Source organism: Triturus cristatus, chromosome 1_2 (assembly GCF_964204655.1).
Source record: "Triturus cristatus chromosome 1_2, aTriCri1.1, whole genome shotgun sequence".
In the NCBI taxonomy this organism is placed as follows: domain Eukaryota; kingdom Metazoa; phylum Chordata; class Amphibia; order Caudata; family Salamandridae; genus Triturus; species Triturus cristatus.
Genome location: NC_140580.1, coordinates 1093695682 through 1093716749, shown reverse-complemented (window position 1 = coordinate 1093716749; position 21068 = coordinate 1093695682). Strand labels below are relative to the sequence as shown.

Genomic DNA, 21068 nt, shown 5'->3' with positions numbered 1-21068 from the left:
ATTTGATACCTCTATTGACAGCACCAAACAAAGAATCTTAAGATATGTAATTAACTGGCGACAGACCAATTTGGTTACCACCCTGATTGCTCCCCTGACTGACATAACGTGCGTTGTTAAAATAGATATTATCCGTGACAGATCTGCAGTGGAATCTAGTTGGGAATCTGACTTAAATTCTTCCTTTCCTTCTTCGGTAAGGGATAACATTTGGATTAAAATAAGGAAATCTTCGACGGCAGCAAACACTACACAAACACTATTTTTCATATATAATAGACTCCTAACTACTCCAGCCAAATTACATCTGATTAATCCTCTTATTTCCTCTACTTGCTGGTCCTGTCCAGCTCCTGTAGCAGATCTTAAACATATGTTGTTTACATGCCCAGTTATTCACCAATTCTGGATTAGGGTATGGCAACAAAATAATAAAATATTTCACACACATATCCCTTTTTCTTTTTCTCATATTTTCCTGGGTAGTGATGCTGAAATTTGGTTCTCTTCCACTTCTCTTAATACCCTCATCATTGACTTACTTCTCGCTGTTGCTTTTCAAAAAATTACAAAATCATGGAAGAATGCTTCAAATGTTTCTTTTCAAGCCTGGTGGTATGGTGTTTGTTATAACCACAGACTAGATAGAGCCTATGTCCACCCGATTACACTTGCGATTAAGCGTGACTTATTATGGTTACCCGTTACCAATTTCTTAAATTTGTCTGCTCATTCATTGCCATCGCATACTCCAATTACAGAAGAAGTTCCCAAACCTCCTTAAGCTAACGTTAGTTAACCATTATTGTATTATACTTGTATTTTGCAACCCATAATTAAGTTTATAGTAATGAGATAAGTATGACAGTTATGTTATATTGTTGAGAGATGCTTTAGCTGTATTTCATATAGGATATATACATTCTTATGCTTCCCCTCCCCCTCTCTCCTTTCTCCCTCCTCCCTCTACGTTCTTTTTTTATTTACTGTGTACAACATGGCTATTATATACTGTAATGTATTACTGTTTTATCCTCTGCTTATATTCAATAAACTTTTCTTAAACTTAAAAAATAGATATTATCTCTCTATACCCTTTGGGATATTGATCGTTTCGGTAAAACAGGGATTCCTACATGTTAATAGCCTTTCCTGCACCTTTTTGGAGAAACAGTTGAAAACAAACTGGTCCCTTTTGTAAATGTCAACACCATTTTCAAACTCTCATTTGGACACTAAAACTCTCAATATAGCAATGCATTCCTCGACTGTCTCTTCACATGACTGCTTGCACTTAAAGAAATGGTGTCTTTCAAGAAGGACATTCTGCTCCTCTGCATGCTGTTTGTGCGTCCTCTCCTTGGCCTCCTAATGCTCAATCCAGGGTGTCCCCTCCGCTGTCGGAGCAGGAACCACAGGCACATTGTCAAACACTCTCTGTCCAGCAATCCCCAGATGAGTGAAAAGCAAAGCAGTTTTCCTGGTGGGTGAATAACAGAGCATCAATGGCAGTGATGTCATTTTCGAAACTGCACAACCATTCTCTCCTTTTAATGTCAGGCTTGTCAGGATTTTGTAAAAACAGCGATGGCCGAACTGCCTCCTGAACTGTGGCCATGGTAAAACACTGGTTCACTTCACAAAACAAATGTCACCAATTAATTCTCACCATAATGCTGGAATAAGCAACAAGCCCTTACTTTGAGACACTTGGAACGACAGCACCATGAAGAGGAACAAAAAGGTTGCAGTTGTGCGCAAAGATGCGCTTCCAGTGCACAAAGCCAAGTTGAGCCTGATCCAATATGGGTGCTGAAGACGTGACGCTGCGTCAAATGTCACACGTTGAATCCTCGCATAGACTCCTGGGTGAAAGCACCCGAAGAAAGGCAAACGTCACAAATACACGTCTCCCATAGTCTCTGGTCAGTGGACGAGTTGGGACCTCCAGAAACAATTGGCCACATGCATCAAAGCAAAAACCGGTCGCAAACGGGCAGATTCTCAGAATCTGCCACTTTGCAACCGGTAGTTTTGCATTTGGGATGCATCATCCCAAATGCAAAAATCGCAATTTAAGTAATCTCTAAATTGCGATTACTTAAATTACGATTGCATTTAAGGAATCTCAAAGTGAGAGTCCTTAAATGCAATGCATTAAAGTAAAAAAAATTGTGGTTTCGCTAATAGGGGGAGCAAATTACCATGAAGTTGAACTTCATGGTAATTTGCAAAAACTTTGAAAAATGCACTAAAGTGCATTTTTCAAAGTTCCATTTTACACACACACATGCCCTTGGGGCATGTGTGTGTGCAGGATGTACTCATATGCAGATTTCAGGGGTGCAACAGGGTGTCCTTTTGACACCCTGGCACACTTGAAATTGCAATTTGCGATTCTCTAATTGAGAATCGCAAATTGAGAATGTCTGCCCATTCATTCCTATGGGCCTCTAGGCCCATAGGAATGAATGGGGAGGTATTCCTTAATTGCGAATCGCAATTTGCGAGTTGCAATTAAGGAATGTTTAGAAATTGCTATTTTTTAAGCGATTTCTACATGCATAGCCTTTTGCTATTCCTTATTAGCGAATCCTTATTTTTCACTAATAAGGAATCGCAAATGGCATTGTTGATGCATGTGCCAGATAGTCCCAAGACACACCGCGAGTACCTCATTAAAAAATCAACAAAGCAGGTGAGAGCGAGGCCTGGTGCATAGCCAGGAGCGCTGCTCAGACCCAGTAAAGCCTCATGCAACCCAAAGTCATTAACAGTGACAGCTAAAAAACAAGCAAGTTCAGGCCACAGACAAATCGGACAAAGTGTGACCGTGCTCACCGAGTACTTTTCCTGAATGCTGGTGGCTCAAGTAACGTCCTGCTGGCAAATTTCTTTACATCTTCCCTCCTTTGATTTTCTCTCCATTCCTCCTCTGTGGAAACTTCCTGAAAGCACCCCACTCCTGGTACCAATATGTAGTGGACGGAGAACGGTTTAAGAAATAATCAAGAGAGGACACCAATCGTCTTGGAAGAAGTCCTTGTTTAATTGCCAATAAAAAGAGACCACAACAGCGGAGCCACCTAGACAGGTCAGAGAACTGCCGGGCAATGACTCAACCAGAAGCCCCCAGAGCCTGCTCAGTGTTCCATAGAATATACATGACATAGGTGGTACTTAAAGCTGTATCAACATTAACAGACAACTCCATGAAGGAAACCCAACCCCACACTACAGATGTTATAAAAAAAAGCCTAGACGAGGATAATGTTTTTCAAGATCTGAGAAAGTATGGTTTGGATCAGAAGTGTCTTTCACCCACCCACCCCCATGTACATATTTGAGAAGCCTCATACAGACCAGAGGTATTCTAGAACAGATTTTCAAAACTCCCTGGTTGCCATGAAAACCATCTTTAAATGTCTGCTCCATTTGGCAGACCCTGTAGGCTGATTGTCCCTATGATTTACAGCTGGTTGCTGCAGCTTTCTGCTGAAAATGTTGAACTTGAAGATTGACCAGCAGAGCGTCTCCACAGGACTGTCTCTGTGGTGGAGGACATGTCTCCTGTGTGTTCTGCTCCGGATTTAGCATCTCCTAAAGGAATAGGAGCATTTTGTGAACTCTGAGCAACAGCCCCTTTAATGAACTGCTCAGAGGAGTGATTGGTTGCCTGCTCCACTTCTGACATTGACTCTGCATTCTCTTTGCTGTGTCTATTGGTTCCCCAGCAACACACAACAAAGCTCTCTGTTCATGCTGTGTGATCCCCGCAGTTCATCCTCCTTGTTGGGTGTTTACCAAGCCTGCTCTGGAAATAGTCCTCGCGAGGGGGGTGCATCGTTTGCGTTACACCTCTGCACGCATGTTCGGTCTTGTATTGTATTTCATTTACAATTCTACAACGCTTTAGGTTAGTATATTATAATGCAACGTGTGCAAGGACATAAGGAACTTGGTACTGATGGTTTATGGTATAATCATTTTCTTTTTTGTAAAACACACTGGCATCTTTGTGCTGCCTCTTTCACAGTGCACCATGCCAGCAGGTATGCAGTAAGAACCAATGCTGTTAGCAAGATTAGGTCCACATACTTTCCCCATATCCTCCTCTCTCCCCACGTCACCAGTGTAAGGAAGAAACCGTGCTGTGTGGCATGGCTTTTAAAAATGAAATAAAAGCTCATATGTGGTCGGCAGCTCCATTTTATAGGGGTGTAGACCAAAAGCAGGCACGCGCCTACAAAAATGCATGTTTTTTTTTCTTTTTGTTTGCCAATGCGAGGAAAAATAGTTTGGGTTGGGGGAAGTAACATGAAGTACAGTGAAGCACAGAGAGGGGGTGCAACATGGGAGGGGGTGTGGGTGAGGGAAAGCAACACAAAGGGAAAGCAACACAGAGAGCAGGAGAAAGCGTGGGGCGTGCGAAAACACTTAAGGGCATCACGGAGGAGGGCAGGGGTGACGCACACGGGCAAGAAAAGTGCAAAATGAGGGAGTGCGGTGGAGGGGGCTACATACATGAGAAAGACCGCAGGAAAACTCGTGTACTCTGTTACACCTGCTGCTCAGTCTGTGTGTCTGTGGAGTGGAATGTTGGTGTGAGAGCTGGTTAAGGAACCTTGTAACATCTTGCTTTTAATAAATCTACATGGAAATCTACCTGGACTACCTATCCTTATTTACAACACACTCAAGTAGAGTGCTTAAACAAAAAACAAAAATAATAGCAACTGAAACCAGAGCAGCGGAAAGATGCAAGTAAATTGGTCCATGCTCCTGGGTAGGAACAAGCCCAAGAAGAGGAAATGAAGCCAACAAAGTAGAGGCAAGCAGGTGAGAGTAACAATGAAGCCAGCCAACGATGCGTAACATGCGGGCTCTAATCCCTCTGTAAGCTAACAAAATATCTCACTACAAACCGCGCATGCCCCGTCTTAGGCGAGACCTGAAAAGGAGCAATGCCTTATAGACTCCATGCCACTTCAACACTGCATATGTTTGTATACTAATCACCCCAGTAGTCAAACGTGTATCCATAAACACACACATCAACATGCACACATACGTGCACCCACATGGTGTAGGTTTACATGCATTCATTTTGTAAATGTTTGGTGAATATTGTGGGATGGTGTATTCTGCCATCCGTGCAGTGTCCTCCAATGGAATGTGCAGGTTTCAATCTGAGGAATTGTAGAGGGCAGTCTTACCTGAGGCTGACTATGAGTGGCTGCTTTGCACGTGAAATTACAGTGCCATAATTATACATGCTCACGTGCATGTGCAAAGTCAAGCACACACATGTGCCCATGTGCACTCTCTCCCACTCTTCTCTCTCTCCATCTTTCCTCAACCCCACACCCTGGGCGTGAAAAGGAGGCGGGAACTGGCAATGGGGAAGTCTGTTTAGAAAACATAGTCCCCAAAGTTAGAAGTTGCACCAAGCGATACCTCACTGCTCGTCTGCGTATGAGGTCACTTCTCTTGGTAGGCGGCCACATCAAAAGGGGCAGGATCAGGAGAATCCTAGGCTGACTCAACAGATGATGTATGGTGGAGCTTTGTGCTTTCAAATAGCGCTCACTCAGATGTCCTCGTTTTCACGAATGATATCTAGTTTGTGCTGTATGCAGATGACTCCCTCTCCGGCAAGTTAACACAGGACACTTTATTTCTGTATTGGATGTTAAATGTCTACTTGGGAATAAAGGTTTTCCAGTATCTGATGGTTACAAAGGTCGTATGTCACTCACGCAATTCAAAGGAATGCAAAAACGTATGCCAATTCACATGCCATTGTAAAGGAACATCTGTACAGCGCTAAATTGCACTGTGTGATGCGAACGTCTTTGCAAACTTTAGTAAATGAGAGCCACTATACGGTGTCTGAAATAGTCATCAGTGTTAGTGAATTGAGACGATATTTTAATATTTTAGAGAATACTCTTGTGCTGTACCAGGGAATTAAAATACAACCAAGTTAACTAGTCTTCTTATCTTTACTGTGTGCTAAGAAGATGCTTAGTGTAAGAAATTGGGTCACTGGTTGACTGGTGAGTAAACCCTGGTCAAGCAGCAACCACAATCAAACTCCAAATGAACCTGTGCTCAACCCCCTGGTAGCTTGAACAGAGCAGCCAGGCTTAACTTGGAGGCAATGTATAAAGTATTTGTGCAACTCTTTAAACAGTGGCACAGTGAAAATGCACCACAGTATTAGAAAAATAGAATGATTTATAATAAATGAAACACGACCAAAATGGCAAAAATCCAATCAGTAGAACCGGCGTTATGGGGTTTTTAAACATTTCAGTGAATAAGAGCCAAAAGCACAAAGGGCCAGCTGTGGATATCTGGTTGTTCCAAGTGGAACAATGTCACAAGTGCAGGCCAATAGCAATAGAGCGCTGGCCTGCTACAGGGACCAATTTGGTCCGCTAAACAAAGTACCTTAAATCCTGGTTGTGGAGCATTGCGAAGATCCGCGTCAAACATGCATTGCGCAGCCAAAGCAGTGCATCACTTCTGAGATGCGGTCGGGCTACAATACAAGGTCATGCACTGCTATAGAAGATCCTGTTGACAAGGGTTTGGGGTGTGAAGTCCGGCATGGAGGAGGCGGTGCGCAGTTGGGGTGATGTACCAATTCCAAAGAGCTGTGAGGCTATGGTGCGGAATTCGGCTTTGTCATCATGCCTGCTCTCAAATGGAGATGTGAGGGCCCGCGTCGCAATTGCGGCGGTGAATGCTGTCTTTGGGACAGGTCAAAGCCACGCAGCGGCAGCAATGCAGGAGTTCTACTCTGGGATGCGCCATGCAGGAGAGAAGATGTTTTGTTTCCACTGGGTCCACAGAGGGTGGCAAGCACCTTAGGCCCCCTTCCAAGTGTCCAGGAGTGGGGTGGTACCACTTGGGAGAGTAGACTAACAGATGGCATAGTCCAGGTGCAGAGGCAAGGTTGTCCTTGAGGCTTCAGATAAGGAGGCCAGCTAACTAGCCCTTGGAGTTACACTAGGTTCAACAGATGGAGGATCAGTCCTTCTCACCCAGGCAAGAGGGCAGCAGGTGAGCAAAGCAGGAGTCCAGCAGAATGCAGTTCAGCAGAGTGGCAGTCCTTAAGCAGCCCAGTAGTCCTTCTTCCTGCAGAGTATCCACAGGTCCAGAAGTGTACTGAAGAATTGCTGTCTGAGGTGCTTCTTTTATACCCTGGTGCCCTGTTTCTGGAATGTGGTATAAGATTCTAGGTAGTGTCTTTGAAGTGCATGGAATTCCCTCTCTCTCCCTCCCCTGGCTCCAAACTGGCTAAGGTGACAATACAGGGTTGTTAGGCCCTTTGTGTGAAGGCAGGGCACAGCTTATTCAAGCGTAAGTGGGGATGTGCCCAGCTCCTCCCTCATATCCTGCCAGTGATGGCCCATCTAGACACACCTAAGTTCCCTATTGTTTGTGGCTGTCTAGGAGGAATTGCCAAACCCGACTTTTACCCATACCCAGTCATGTGACCAGAGACATGCTATAGGCACTAAATGGATAAGGGAGAAAAACCTCAACTTTCTAAAAGTGGCATTTTCAGACTGGCAATTTAAAATATGACTTCACCATAAGCTAAGATTTTCAATTGTGATTCCAGAGACCTCAAACTTGAACTGGTTATCTCTTTCCCATTTGGAAATAACACGTATAAAAAATAATAAGGTAACTCCAATGTTATCCTATGGAAGAGGCAGGTCTTGCATTGGAAAAAAATGAATTTGAGAGTTTTTCGCTACCAGGACATATAAAACTTAAAAGAACATGTCCTACTTTTTAACATTCCTTGCATCCTGCCCTCTGGGCTATCCAGGGCATACCCTCGGGTGACTTGAATGTATTAAAAAGGAAGGTTTGGGCTTGGCAAAACTTTTATTTTGCCTAATCAAAATGTCAGTTTAAACTACACACACAGGCTCTGCACTGGCATGTTTAAAGGGCTATTTAAGTGGGTGGCACATTCAGTGATACAGGCCCACTAGTAGCATTTAATTTACTGGCCATGAGTTCATATAGTACCACTCTACTAGGAATTTATAAGTAAATTAAATATGCCAATTGGGTATAAGCCAATTCTAGTTTTAAAGAGAAAGCACATGCACTTTAGCACTGTTTGGCAGCTGAAAAGTGCACAGAGTCCTAAGGCCAGCAAAAATTAATACAGCAAAAAGTGGAGGGCAAATGCAAAAGGTTTGGGGGTGACCCTGATCAGAGGGCCAGGTCCAACACTTAGACATCTTGTGATAATCTGACACCATGTCTTTTGGATGTAAAAGCACTGCAAATTTGAATTGCATGTCTCTATATACTCTGATCAATTTGGTATAATTTGTGAGTTTTGCTACAGTTTTATCAGACTTTTCAACCAAATTAACATTTTTAAGTAAGGAGTTCTCAACCAATGTGTCCGAATTATTCATATAATGGCTTTGCAGAAATCCAGTAACAAGTCTTTGGGGCAAATTGGGTTTGCTAGTGCCTTCTTGGGGTGCTGTACAGCATCGGCAAAATGCTGTTCAGCATGGCTAAAAGTACAAAAATAAAGCACAAAAATTCAGCCTCTGTAGCTGCATCATTTTGTGAGAATGAGTGTGTATCATTACGCATGCAGGTGTACAAAATGATACGTATGCGATTTTAAAAATTTGTCTCTCGAAGATAGATCATTAAATAAAAAATATAAAAAAGTAGTTCAAAAGCACCTTGCATGAGAGGCCAATAGCAGTTTGCTGCCTGGTCCTCCCTAGGAAAAATAATTTTAAAGAAAAGATGGTGGGCATGTGGGACAAAGAAGGAGGGGTGGGGGAAGCTACGAAGAGTAGCTGGGGGAGGGAAAAAGCTGAACATCAGGCCGAACATGGGAGCGTGGGGAGAATCATTCAAGTAAGAAAGCAACATGGAGCATTGGGGACATAGGGAGCATATTAAAGAGAGCTTGCAACACAAGGAGGGCAGCAACAGGAAGGGGGTTTGACAGTGTGAGGCGCAGTGAAGGACATGAGGGAAAGAGCTAGAAAACATGTGCGCCATCATTTCGACAACCTAATTCTTTCACACATGGTGCCTGCAACCAGTGGTGGCTACTGCCAATCTGACCTGGGGGGAGGGCCAGAAAGGGGGGAGATAAAAAAATACAGTTATCTTTCTCTGACAGCTGCCGCGATCTTCTACTCCCGCGCCACGCTGCTCTTCTGATCCCGGCACTCCAATCCCCAGGAGCACAGACTTCCCGCGCATTCCCAACGCTGCTCGCATACTATTACTTCCAGCATGACAGCAGCTCTGGGATTGGGCGGAGTGGGCTGGTCTCATTCTACAGCAGGGAGTGGGAGCCTGTGCCCTGGGACTGCGGGTATCTCCAAGTGCGCATGTCGGTTTGGACGGCCGTGGACGGCTGGCCAAATCAACGTGTACTTTCGGTGCCTACCTCTCCTCCTCCCCCTGGTGCTGAAGTCACATGGCCACGCCCCACCCTAAACTTGTGGATTGGAAGTCAAAAATAAACTGACATTAAATAGTTTTATTGTCATTTTATTTTTCTTCTGCCTGCTGCATTTCGGCAGTGGGGCGACACTCAGCCATAGCGGAGGAGCCGCCCCTGCACAACTGTAATTTGTTATTATGTTTGAAATGTAATGCATTTGTATTGTGAAATGTAATTACACAAATGCACAGCACAATGAAATTCCCTCGTTGCTGTACCCAACCATGCATTGTTTCGTAGCACCATTATACTGGCATCCATTGCTGCTCAGCTAGGTTTGCACTGTATAAACTCCACCGCATAGACAAATGCATACATCCATGTTATGTTAAATTATTCAGTTTTGGCAGATCAATCATTTCAGAATATGCTGTTGGTGCTGATGAATGTACCGCCTCTGATTGATGTCTGTGTTTATAGCTGCCACAGTCAGGAAGCAATGTTCTCTGATGTGTCACAAACACATAAATCCACCGTGTGCTCTGAGCTCTCTGTGGCTTTCGCCCACCTTCATGAAATGACTTCTCTTTGCAGATTGTCAAGGAGTATGAACGAGCCATTATCTTCAGGCTGGGCCGCATCCTGCGGGGAGGCGCCAAGGGACCCGGTGAGTGCAGCGCGTGCCATCCTCAGAGGTGCAAGATGGCGTCCGTCCTTCCTGATTGCTCATTGGTCAACCAGTGTTAGTGGGGCAGGCTTCAAATGAGATTCTTTGTTCGCTTATTACAAAACAGGGAAGATTGAAGGAGACCCATAAAAAAGCAGAGCGTGCCAGGCTCATGTCAAGGTGGACACACTTGGTAAAAGATGCTGATACATTAGTTTGCAGTCACTACAAATCATTGTCACTTCTCTGTCGGGTCATACATAATTTAAATACATTCTCCCTTGGGTAGCCATTTTGTAATGTCGGTCATGCAGGCAAGTGATATGGGAAGTGCTAGGAAGCGGAAAGTGTTAGCGGAATTAAAGATTTGTCAGTAGTGCAGAATTTCCGTTTCTTTTCTTGGACCTTCAACTACCTACTCATGCCAATATGGTGCACAGAATATGAAAGACCATTTTTTTCCAATAAATCCACACTTCGAATAACTTTGGAAGTCGATTTTTCTTCAAACGTCTGTGCATTCTTTCTTCAAATTAATTTTCATACTTGAAAGGGGTGAGTATTATTTCGGAAAGTGACATAACATCCCTTTTATCACCGCTTGTAGGAGACATAGCGTAACATAACAAATGCCTTGTCCATGTGACCGCGTATTCAATTACTCCACACTCCTGACCGGGGAGCTGCTGTCCACCTACCCAACTCAATGGGCAGGCCCAAGGCTGGCCACAATGGTTTGTGTTTGGGAGTTTTTGTGTCGATCCACAGTGGGACCAGCATGTGTGTCTGATGGAGTCACACAGGAATAGTGTATGTATTGAAATTGCATTTATATAGGGCTTACCACTCCTGACGAGGTGTCAAAAGCACGTTTTCATTGAGTAGCACGCTACTCCGGAACCCATAAAGGATTAGGAGTGAATTAGTATAGGGGAATATGACAAATTTGAGTGGTGTACATGTTAAGTCTGTTATTTGGATTGAAAAGGATAGTGAAGGGATAAAAGAGGGAAGGATTTAGAACTTTATATTTGTTTTGTTTTGGAGCTCACAGCAGTTGGAGGAGGCTTGGGATGAGTAAACGGGAGGTGGAGGGGGACGAGCCGGAGGGAAGGGTTTAGAAAGCCTTGTTTTGGGATATTGGAATAGTAAAAGACGTATGAGATGATGAAAGGAGGGGTAGAGTTGAAAAGCGTCTAGAAAGGGTTATTTTGGGATCATAGGGGTATGGGGTTTGGGCTGGATGAATGAGAGAGTGGAGGTAGATGATATATTGATAGAGGTATAGGGTGAGAAATAGGGTAGTGCATTGGAAAGAGTAGTAGAAAGAGGTTTGAGATGAGTAAGAGAGTTGAGGTAGAGGATATATTGAGAGCGGTATAGGGTGTGAAAAAGGGTAATGTATTGGATATGCTAAATTAGAAGAAAAGTAATAAATATATAGATCCTATAAGTACATGGAAGGTATATAGATGGATAAAGTAAGGTAGTATATGTAGATTAAAGATGCATTAAATAAACTCTAGCTTTCAAGTGTGGTTGTACTTTGAATTAATTTGATTTATTTATTTGTAATTCAATAGTGAAGCAATTGTAGATAGTTATGATACAAGATTTACTTATTTATGCGGTCACTTATATACATGTTAAAAACATAGAATAATGTACCTATCAGCAATCTCTACATTTGTTAAGCAGAACTAGGGAATTTCTATATTTTTAAAACATAATTATTCTACACATTTATAAAAAGCAATACACATATATAGGTATATATCTATAGTACAAATAAATACTTATATACACAGGGATATGCTGTATATTTCTGTTTGCGTATGGTGGTTATGTGTGGAGGGGTCAATTCTTGAGTAGTTTTCTGAAGATAAGGTTGTTATCCGTGGATCTTATGTTGGGGGTAAAGAGTTCCATAGTTTGGCTGCTTGAACAGAGAAGGATGTGCCAACAATGGTTTGTTTCTTGTACTTTGGGATTTTGAGGTGAGGTGCCACTCTAGAGCAGAGGTTCCTTTGTTGAATGCGCTTGGTGATTTTATTCCTGATGAGTGGTCCTGCTACATGTATCGCTTTGTGGGTGATATAAAGCAGCTTGAACTTGGATCTTCTGGCGACCGCTAACAAATGCAGGAGAGATGTGGTGTTGCTGTTGCATATGTAAGAGTATTCTGGCATCCGAGTTCTGAATCTGTTGTAGTCTTTTCTTGGTCGATAAAGGTGATCCGTTCATGAGGATATCGGCGTAATCAAGTTTGGACAGAGCAAGTGAGGTGGTAGTCTGGACCTTGTATGGAAATCCGAAATGGGGGAAGATTTGTAAAATTTGCGTAGGGTTTCATGCCCCAGAGCTGTAAAGGCAGGATTAATTTTTAGGTCTCGCCTGAGCCAGCGCATTCGCTGGTCTGGCGAGATATTTAGTAAGTGGGCTATAGAAATCAGACCATGGCCTAAAGCTTGCGGTAACACGCACAGGTGCCATCTGGCTTTCCGTCATGGCTCATTAAGTGCTCGCAGCACCCTTACAGCACGTGATCACTTTCGCACGCACCACTCGCGTGTTTTTTTTTTTATTTCCTTTTTGCGCGCGCACACAACTCCCGGGCTTGTTTTTTTAAACTTTTCAGCGCGCACCACTCAAACCAGCAACACGAGTGCGTGCGCACTACTCCCTGCCGGGCTTGTTACTTTTTAGCGCGAGGCTCGTGCTGAAAGCCACAGCGCGTCTTTTCTTTCACTCCCCTCCAGGTTCCTCAACTGCCACGTCTCCTCAGGTCAAATGTTGTCGAAGAACTAAGTAGGCGTGGGTGCTTTCTCTTTGCCCATGATAGTCTCAGTAGCCCCTCCCAGTGTTTTCCAGTCATAGCTTTGCCCTACGGGGCCATCCACACTCCGCTCAGCACACCAACTCGGGTCCTGACCAGGGCCAACCAGTATGGCCACGAGGCAACCACCCCGGCTGTGTATGCCTCAACCAAATTGCACCTGCTAAGGGTGTTTGGTAACACCTGGCCTCCAAAGTGCTTAGGTGAGAGTCCCCCTTTCCCTCTCAGCACCAGCTTAGTGGGGCCCCCTTAAGCCTTTTGTCTGCCCATTGCTGTAAGCACTCCAAGCCAGTCCACTCTCTTTACAAGGGGGGGGGAGGGGGGGGGGAGTTGCGGTAGTCCCTCCAAGCCCAGGGCCCGTCTCCCGCCCGGGTGCCTCTCCACCTGCTCCACACGCTGCAGTGCCAGTCCACAGGCCTTCTGCCGCACACGGCTGTTTTTTTGTCCCTCAAGGCCTGCTCCCTTGCCCCACACCGTCAGTACTTGTCTCTGGGAGATGTGCACCACCTCAGTGCGACACCCTGCTCCCATCTATATTATGGTGTGTCCTTGGCTGCATGGAGCCTTCAGCTCTCCTCTCTGCCCACGAAGTCTGTCCCAGGCCACTCCCTCACCTCTGCACCATCCCTCACTGGTCCCACCTGTGGCTCCACAAACCGCCATGGCCTTCATATGTCCCACACAGTCTCTCAGTGAGGGCTGAGCAGCAGCACCACACTTTGGGTGCCCCGAGGCGCCTTCATGCCAGCCTCAACCAGGCAATTCCCGCCCCCCCAGAGCAGAGAGGCAGCCGTGAGACAGGCCTTGCTGGCCACAACCACTCTCAGCATGTGTCCCAACAGCTAGCGTCACGACCGCTGCTGTCTCTGATATGTGGGGTTCTTAAGCGCCAACAGGAAGCCGTCTTCGGTAGGCTGTAGTTTAGCATTCTGGCTTGTGGGCGCTGGAAAGATCAGAAATTACATCTGATCCACCATCTTGCTTGGCCCTGCCCACAATGTCGATTTCTGTTTAACTGATGTGATTGGAGTTTTAAACTTTTCTAATTAGATAATAAACCTTTATTAATAATTAATAAGGCATAAAATAATCTGACACAAAAGAGCATCAGAGGAGCCGCGTCATTCAACATGAGCCTCAGCCAAGGCACAGTTGTGCTGAGTGCAAGAAGAGCCCCCCCTCCCAACTCCTTCCCGCTCCATTAAGCAGCCCTGCCCCTCCCTTTGATGGCCTCGCTGTGCTTTCACTTCCGCTCTTTTCTTTCTCACCTGTTTCCCAACAGCGTCATGTTCTCGGCCCTTGTCAACACCCGAGCCTGCAGTGATCTGAGCTCTGCTGTGACCCACTTCCCCTTTCAGAGCTGCTGCCCTGGGGCAGTAACAGAGATGTCCCTCGGAGACAGAGGCGTGGTTTCATCTTCAGAGCCTGTCTGTGCTCCTCTGTCCCACTCAGCATCACTTGGGTTCAGGCCTGAGCAGGAATGCACCCACAACAGCTGGCAAGGGTCCCATACCGAGTGTGACACAAGAGCTGTGTCTGGCCATGTGCAACCTGGGCCGCAGCACAGGGCGCCTTGCTTCAGAGGGGCGCACTGAGCTTTAATAGAAAATAGTTTCCGTTTGGTTTTATTATTCAAAACTGCCAACACTTGTCCATTATGGAGTAAAACTGCCACACATGTATGGTTCCTTGTGTCCCATGTACTTACTTTGTAACACTTGCCTAGGTTATAACGTTTTGTCGTGTTTCAGCCCCACTCTACCTCCTTCACATGCATCACTCCTACCCCCTAAGGGAGCAGGGCGGTGCTAAATATGGGTCACAGAGGACTGGCTAAGATGTTCCAGAGATACCCTCCTGCGGTCCTACGTAGTTGTGCCTTCACTTAGGAAGACCAGGTGGGGTGGTATGGGCGTCTTCCAATGGCCGCAGTAAAACTTTGCAAATTCGCTGCCACGCAACATCGGTGATCTGCAGGAACAGAGCAGTGTTTGGAAAGCATTGACGACTCGGCTCTTTACTCTTTAATTCCTGAACAGTGTCTTCACAGGGATCTGGCCCTTCTGCTCTTTCTCGCTTAAACTCGCCCTGCTTTAGCGCCATGAGGCCTCTTTTGGTATTTGTGCGCTTTAAACATTTCCGTCATTTTTATTTTATAATGATCTCAAACACATTTTTTATTTCTGTTGGTTTTAAGCAGTGGCAGTGGCCGAAATAACCTGGCACTTCATGGTAGATTTGTTGCATTGCCAGCAGCAAAGGCTGGTCCAGCGAGCTCCTCGCCTGGTTTACTTGATTATTTAAGTCCCTGGTCCTGGCGGTGGCAGGGTGTTACCCATCTGTGTTACACCTACTGTCGAATGACGGTATTGGTCCGGTAGGCGGTAACTTTCCTCTCACTCCTGTCATTGTGTCCTTCATCTTTCTTATTGCACTCACTGTCCAGCCCACCCGGGCATCTCTTTGCCTCTCGTGGGTATACCCCCATCATTATCCTCAAGTATAATCCGCGCTCCCTTCTCAGGTAACACCTCACCTCCCTCTTCAGATGTGCAGCCTCACCTGGGGCCAAAGTCAGCTTTATGAAGTAACCGGAAGACGACACACAGTGCCATTTAGAACACCCACCTGTATACACTTCCTTCTTTACTAAGACAGGTGTGTATACAACTGAAATGAAATAAAAACGTTGAACAATTACTTCTTTAAACACTTAGAGTTTAAACAAGCATTGGCATAGCCAATAGGTCTCGCCTTTAGAACCGTATAAGTGTTTAGCCATGCAACAGTTGATGTTGTTGCACCAAGGATATAGTGCTGCATAACTAAATACTTATAAGGTCCCAAAAGCGAGACCTGTTGGCTATGCCAATGCTTGTTTTAAATGTGGTCACGCTGTGCCGGTGGTGACATCAAAAGATTATTGCACCTGATTTGTTTGCATAGTGGTCTAGGTAGAAGGTGTTCCCCATGAGGTACATTTGCAGGTGTTTGTAGATGGAGTGCAATTCATCATTCTGTTACTTTGTAAAGGCACTTATGCTTCTGTGCAGTCAGTGCCTTAACAGTATTCGCATCATTTATGGCTCTGGTACCTTTAACAAGACTATGAGGATACTGCTTGCAAGTTCTTTCTTGCAAACTACCAAGGATATATTCTGCAATTAGCATTCCAACATCCACCCTAGTTCCATCATGCTTCGTCCGTAGTTAACGTTCCATCATCCATCTGAGTTCTGTCATATTATGTCTGTAATTAGCGGTCCATCATCTAGCCTAGTTCTGTCATGGTTCGTCTAGAATTAGCGTTCCATCATGCATCCTAGTTCCATCATGTTTAATCCGTAGTTAATGTTCCATCATCCATCCTAGTTCGTCAGTAATGAGCGTTCCATCATCCATCCTAGTTACTTCATGTTTCGTCTGTAATTAGCGTTCCATCATGCATCCTAGTTCCATCATGTTTTGTCTGTAATTAGCGTTCCATCATGCATCCTGGTTCCATCATGTTTTGTCTGTAATTAGCGTTTCATTATCCATCCTAGTTCAATCATGGCTTGTCTGAAATTAACGTTCCATTATCCATCCTAGTTCCATCACGGTTCGTCTGTAATTAACGTTCCATTATCCATCCTATTTCCATCATGGTTAGTCTTTATTAGTGTTCCATCATCCATCCAAGTTCAATCATGTTTTGTCTGTAATTAGCGTTCCATCGTCCATCCTTTTTCCATCATGATTCGTCTGTAAATAGTGTTCCAATATCCATCCTAGTTCCATCATGGTTCATCTGGAATTAGCGTTCCATCATCCATCCTAGTTCCATCATGATTCGTCTGTAATTAACGGTTCGAGGCATATGAGCTGCAGATCACACACTATGCATAGATCGCTATCTGGTGTTGGGCCCGGATGTTTGCACTTGCTTTTGTCTTGGAAAAGTCTTTGAAAGTCATGAGATAGGTGACTCCTCCTTTGGACGATAGTGCGCGTGGGCATCGGCTCCATCTTCAAATAGTTTTTTTCCGCCATCGGGTTCGGATGTGTTGCTCGCGCTCCAGTTCGGTACCGTGAACAATACAACTTTTGACGCGCAATCCTTCACCTTTCTCCGGTATTGTTTTCGATCGCGATTCCTAATTGATGCGCATCTTCAACTTCCAAGTCTTCGGTTCCAGTTGTCGACGAAGGCACGTGGCTCATGGAAAGGACTCCTTTTAAAAAGTGTCCTCCGTGTGGATCGAAGTTTCCACACACAGATCTTCATGAGGTGTGTAACCTGTGTCTTTCACCGGAGCACGAGGCCAGAGACTGTCCAGCTCGTGCATACGTCCGCTCCAAAAAGGCTATTCGGGACCGTCTAGCTCGACGAACCATGGCTCGCACGTCAACATCCATTCCCAACGACATCTTCCACGAGGGCGTCAATGTACCAGAGAAGGAGCGGGCCAAACAACACATCGGCAACGACTCCGAAGATGACTCCGACGTCGAAGACATCACTCCTGGGCAGCGGGTCATAAGTACTGATGTCGACCCCAACCCCCTCCCTAAAACCCCTAAAAAGGCTTTGGTGACACCTTCTCCTTTGGGCCTAGCTGCTCACCGGGACACTACTTCTCACGCCCCGCCTCCGGGCCCGGCAAAGAAGTCTACAACTAAGCCTTCAGGCCACTCTGGATCGAGTCAGCCTGCCATCGGAGCCGACCCCAAGACCCCGGCACCGAAAAAGAAACCCTCTTCCTCCACTGTGCCGACTACCACATCGACACCGAAACATACTGGTACCCAGCCATCGGCTCCGAAAAAGCCATCTGAACCGAAACAACAACCGGTCCCGCAGGCCCCCTCAGAAACTAAAATACCTCACGCTCTCAAGCCTAAAGAGCACAGATCCGCTTCGGAAACGGTGCCGCGTAAGCCCTCGGCACCAAAAAAAATCGGCACATAAAGGTCAACCTGAAACTGAAGAACTTTTTCAACCAGATCCACTGCAAAAGCCTCTTATTAAGGACCCTAAAACAGGGCAACTCGCTATAAGCCCTAAAAAGAGACCAATGGACATTCCTCCACCGTCTCCATCTCCACCAAAGAGGAGAGACATTGTTACATCTCCTCTCGGAGTCAATTCACCACCTCCTCCTTTGCCTCCCCCTCCACATCATTCCCCTTCTCCATTTCCACCCTCATCTCCTCCACCAGCAGATGATGATACCACCTCAGATGATTGGGGGGGGGGGGGGGGGGGGGGTGTTGCAGACGATGACCCCGATCCTAGTCCGCCCTCAACCCCAGACCCATGGGACGATTATAATACACCAGACGTCCCCAATATACCACAAGAGGACATCTATCCCTCTTGACCTTCCCCTCCAGAGGACACCATGGGGTTCAACCAAATCATTTATAGGGCTTCACAATACCACGGGGTGGATTTACCCACCGACCCTGTGGAGGAAGATTTCTTAATGGACACATTTGATACAGCCCACAAGTCCACTTCTGTTCTTCCTATTTTAAAGGGAGTCATTAGACTTGTCCCAGAGGTATTGAAAGACCCTGTTACGGCTAGGGTTATTAACCCCAGGATTGAGAAAAAGTATAAATCTGCCCCAGCAGACCCTATATACATCAGGGGACAAATACCATTGGATTCCCTGGTGGTCTCCACTGCCAGAAAAAGGGCCAATTCACAAACATCTGCGGATGCACCACCACCCGACAAAAAATCAAAGCACTTAGATGCCTCTGGCAAGCGTACAGCATCACAAGCAGCTAATATATGACGCATAGCTAACACTCTGGCACTGTTGGCCAGATACGATAGGGCACACTATGATGAATTAGAAACCCTATTGCAACACCTCCCTGACCAGTATAAAAGTAAGGCCAACGACCTCATACAGGAGGGTAAGCTCATCACCAACACCTCCATTCGGTGCGCTCTAGATGTCGCAGACACCGCCTCAAGAGCCATCAACACAAGTTTCCTGTTACGTAGGCATGCATGGCTACGCATTTCAGGGTTTAAGCCAGAGGTGCAAACTTCCATCCTTAACCAACCATTTGACCAAAAACACCTCTTTGGTCCTGCTGTGGATTCATCTCTGGAAAAGATGAAGAAAGACACTGACACAGCCAAATCAATGGGAGCTTTGCAATCGCAAGCTCCCAGACGTTCTTTTCGTCGCCCCTCTTACAGAGGCACCTCCAGAGGCTATTCGTCTGACAACCCCTCCACGTCTTATAAGGCTCCCGCCCAAACCACATTTACCAAAGAGGAGGCTATTGAGGCAACAATAACAAAGGTAGAGGCAAAACCAACAACAGTCAATCCGCCTCAACCCCTACCCAATGACTTCCCTCCACTCCCCCGGACCATCCCACTCTGGTCGGGGGAAGATTACTACAGTTCCTTCCTGTCAGGCACAACATCACTACCGACAGATGGGTGAGACAAATAGTTCAGTCATATTATTGTCTGGAACTCACTCTGTCCCCCAAACATACCACCCAGACAACGTCCAATGTCAACAGAACATTTAGCACAATTAAAGCAGGAGGTAATCTCCCTCCTACAAAAACATGCAATAGAACTAGTTCCCCTGTATCAGCAAAACACAGGGGTTTACTCCCTGTATTTCCTCATTCCAAAGAAGGACGGCTCTCCGAGACCCATCCTGGACCTCATACCCCTAAACCTGTGCATACAATCAAGACCACTTTCACATGGTCACCCTTCAAGTCCTTCCTCTTCTCACACATGGCGATTTCCTTGCCACTTTAGATCTCAAGACGCCTACTTTCATATTCCCATTCACACCTCTCACAGGAAATATCTCCAGTTTGTAGTGGACGGTCAGCACTACCAATTCACGGTGCTCCCATTCGGGGTCACCACAGCACCCAGGGTTTTCACCAAGTGTCTAGCAGTAGTTGCAGCTCACCTGCGAAGACAACAGATTCATGTCTTCCCCTACCTAGGCGACTGGCTAATAAAAACCAACTCCTATCATCAGTGTGAACATCACACTCATGCCACAATCCAACTACTCCACGACTTAGGATTTACGATAAACCTCGCAAGGTCTCACCTACAACCATCCCTCATACAACAGTACCTTGGTGCCACAATAAACACCTCAAAAGCACTTGCATATCCCAGCGCAGCCAGGATAGCCAGCATACAAAACCTCATATCAAAATTTCAGCCAAACACTCTCTCCCAGCTCGAATGTTCATGTAATTGATGGGGATGATGGCCTCTTGCATATTCATAGTACCTCACGCAAGACTCCAGATGCGACCCCTACAGGAATGTCTCACAATGTCAGTGGAACCAGGCTCAAGGTCAGCTGACAGATCTGGTGTTGGTGGACGGTCGTACACACCGCTCTCTGCAGTGGTAGAACACCAAAAACCTTACCAAAGGGCGACCGTTCATCAAGCTGGTTCCACAGGTTGTGCTAACAGCGGACGCATCGCTCTCCGGCTGGGGAGCTCATCTGTTACATCACACCATACAAGGCAGGTGGACCCCTCAACAAAAGTTACTCCACATCAATCACCTGAAGTTACTAGCTATCTTCCTAGCTCTAAAGGCATTCCAGAAACAAATATCAGGCAAAGCTGTCCTATTCCGCACCGACAACATGACAGCAATGTACTACATACAAAAACAAGGCGGGACACACTCCCTCCAGCTCTCTCAACTAGCGCAAAGCGTATGGAGATAGGCTATTCCTCAGAAAATTTTCTCCTAGCCCAACGTGTCCCAGAGGTTCTGAACAGCATGGCCGATCTGTTAAGTCGTCAGACGCAACCGATTCACGAGTGGGAACTTCATCCGCAAGTTCTTCAACCATTTTTTCACATGTGGGGGCAACCAGAGATAGATCTCTTCGCCACACACGAAAACGCCAAATGCCCAAGCTCCGCCGCCAGATATCCACACCCATTGTCCAAAGGAAATGCGATATGGATGAATTGGTCAGGCAGATTTGCGTACGCTTTTCCCCCTCTCCCACTCATTCCACTGATGGTGTGCAAACTACAGCAACACTCACTCACTCTCATCCTAGTTGCTCCAACATGGGCCAGACAAC

At 45.8% G+C, this 21068-nt stretch overlaps 1 protein-coding gene across 2 annotated transcripts in view; it reads left to right on the top strand.

Moving 5' to 3' along the window:
* The window catches only part of STOM (stomatin), a 164820-nt gene that overhangs the window by 94486 nt on the left and 49266 nt on the right, over positions 1 to 21068 (top strand). For both annotated transcript variants that reach the window (XM_085613686.1, XM_085613685.1), the window contains exon 3: positions 10055 to 10127. In XM_085613686.1, the coding sequence (XP_085469812.1) occupies positions 10055 to 10127 (73 nt within the window). The remainder of the gene's footprint in view (positions 1 to 10054; positions 10128 to 21068) is intronic.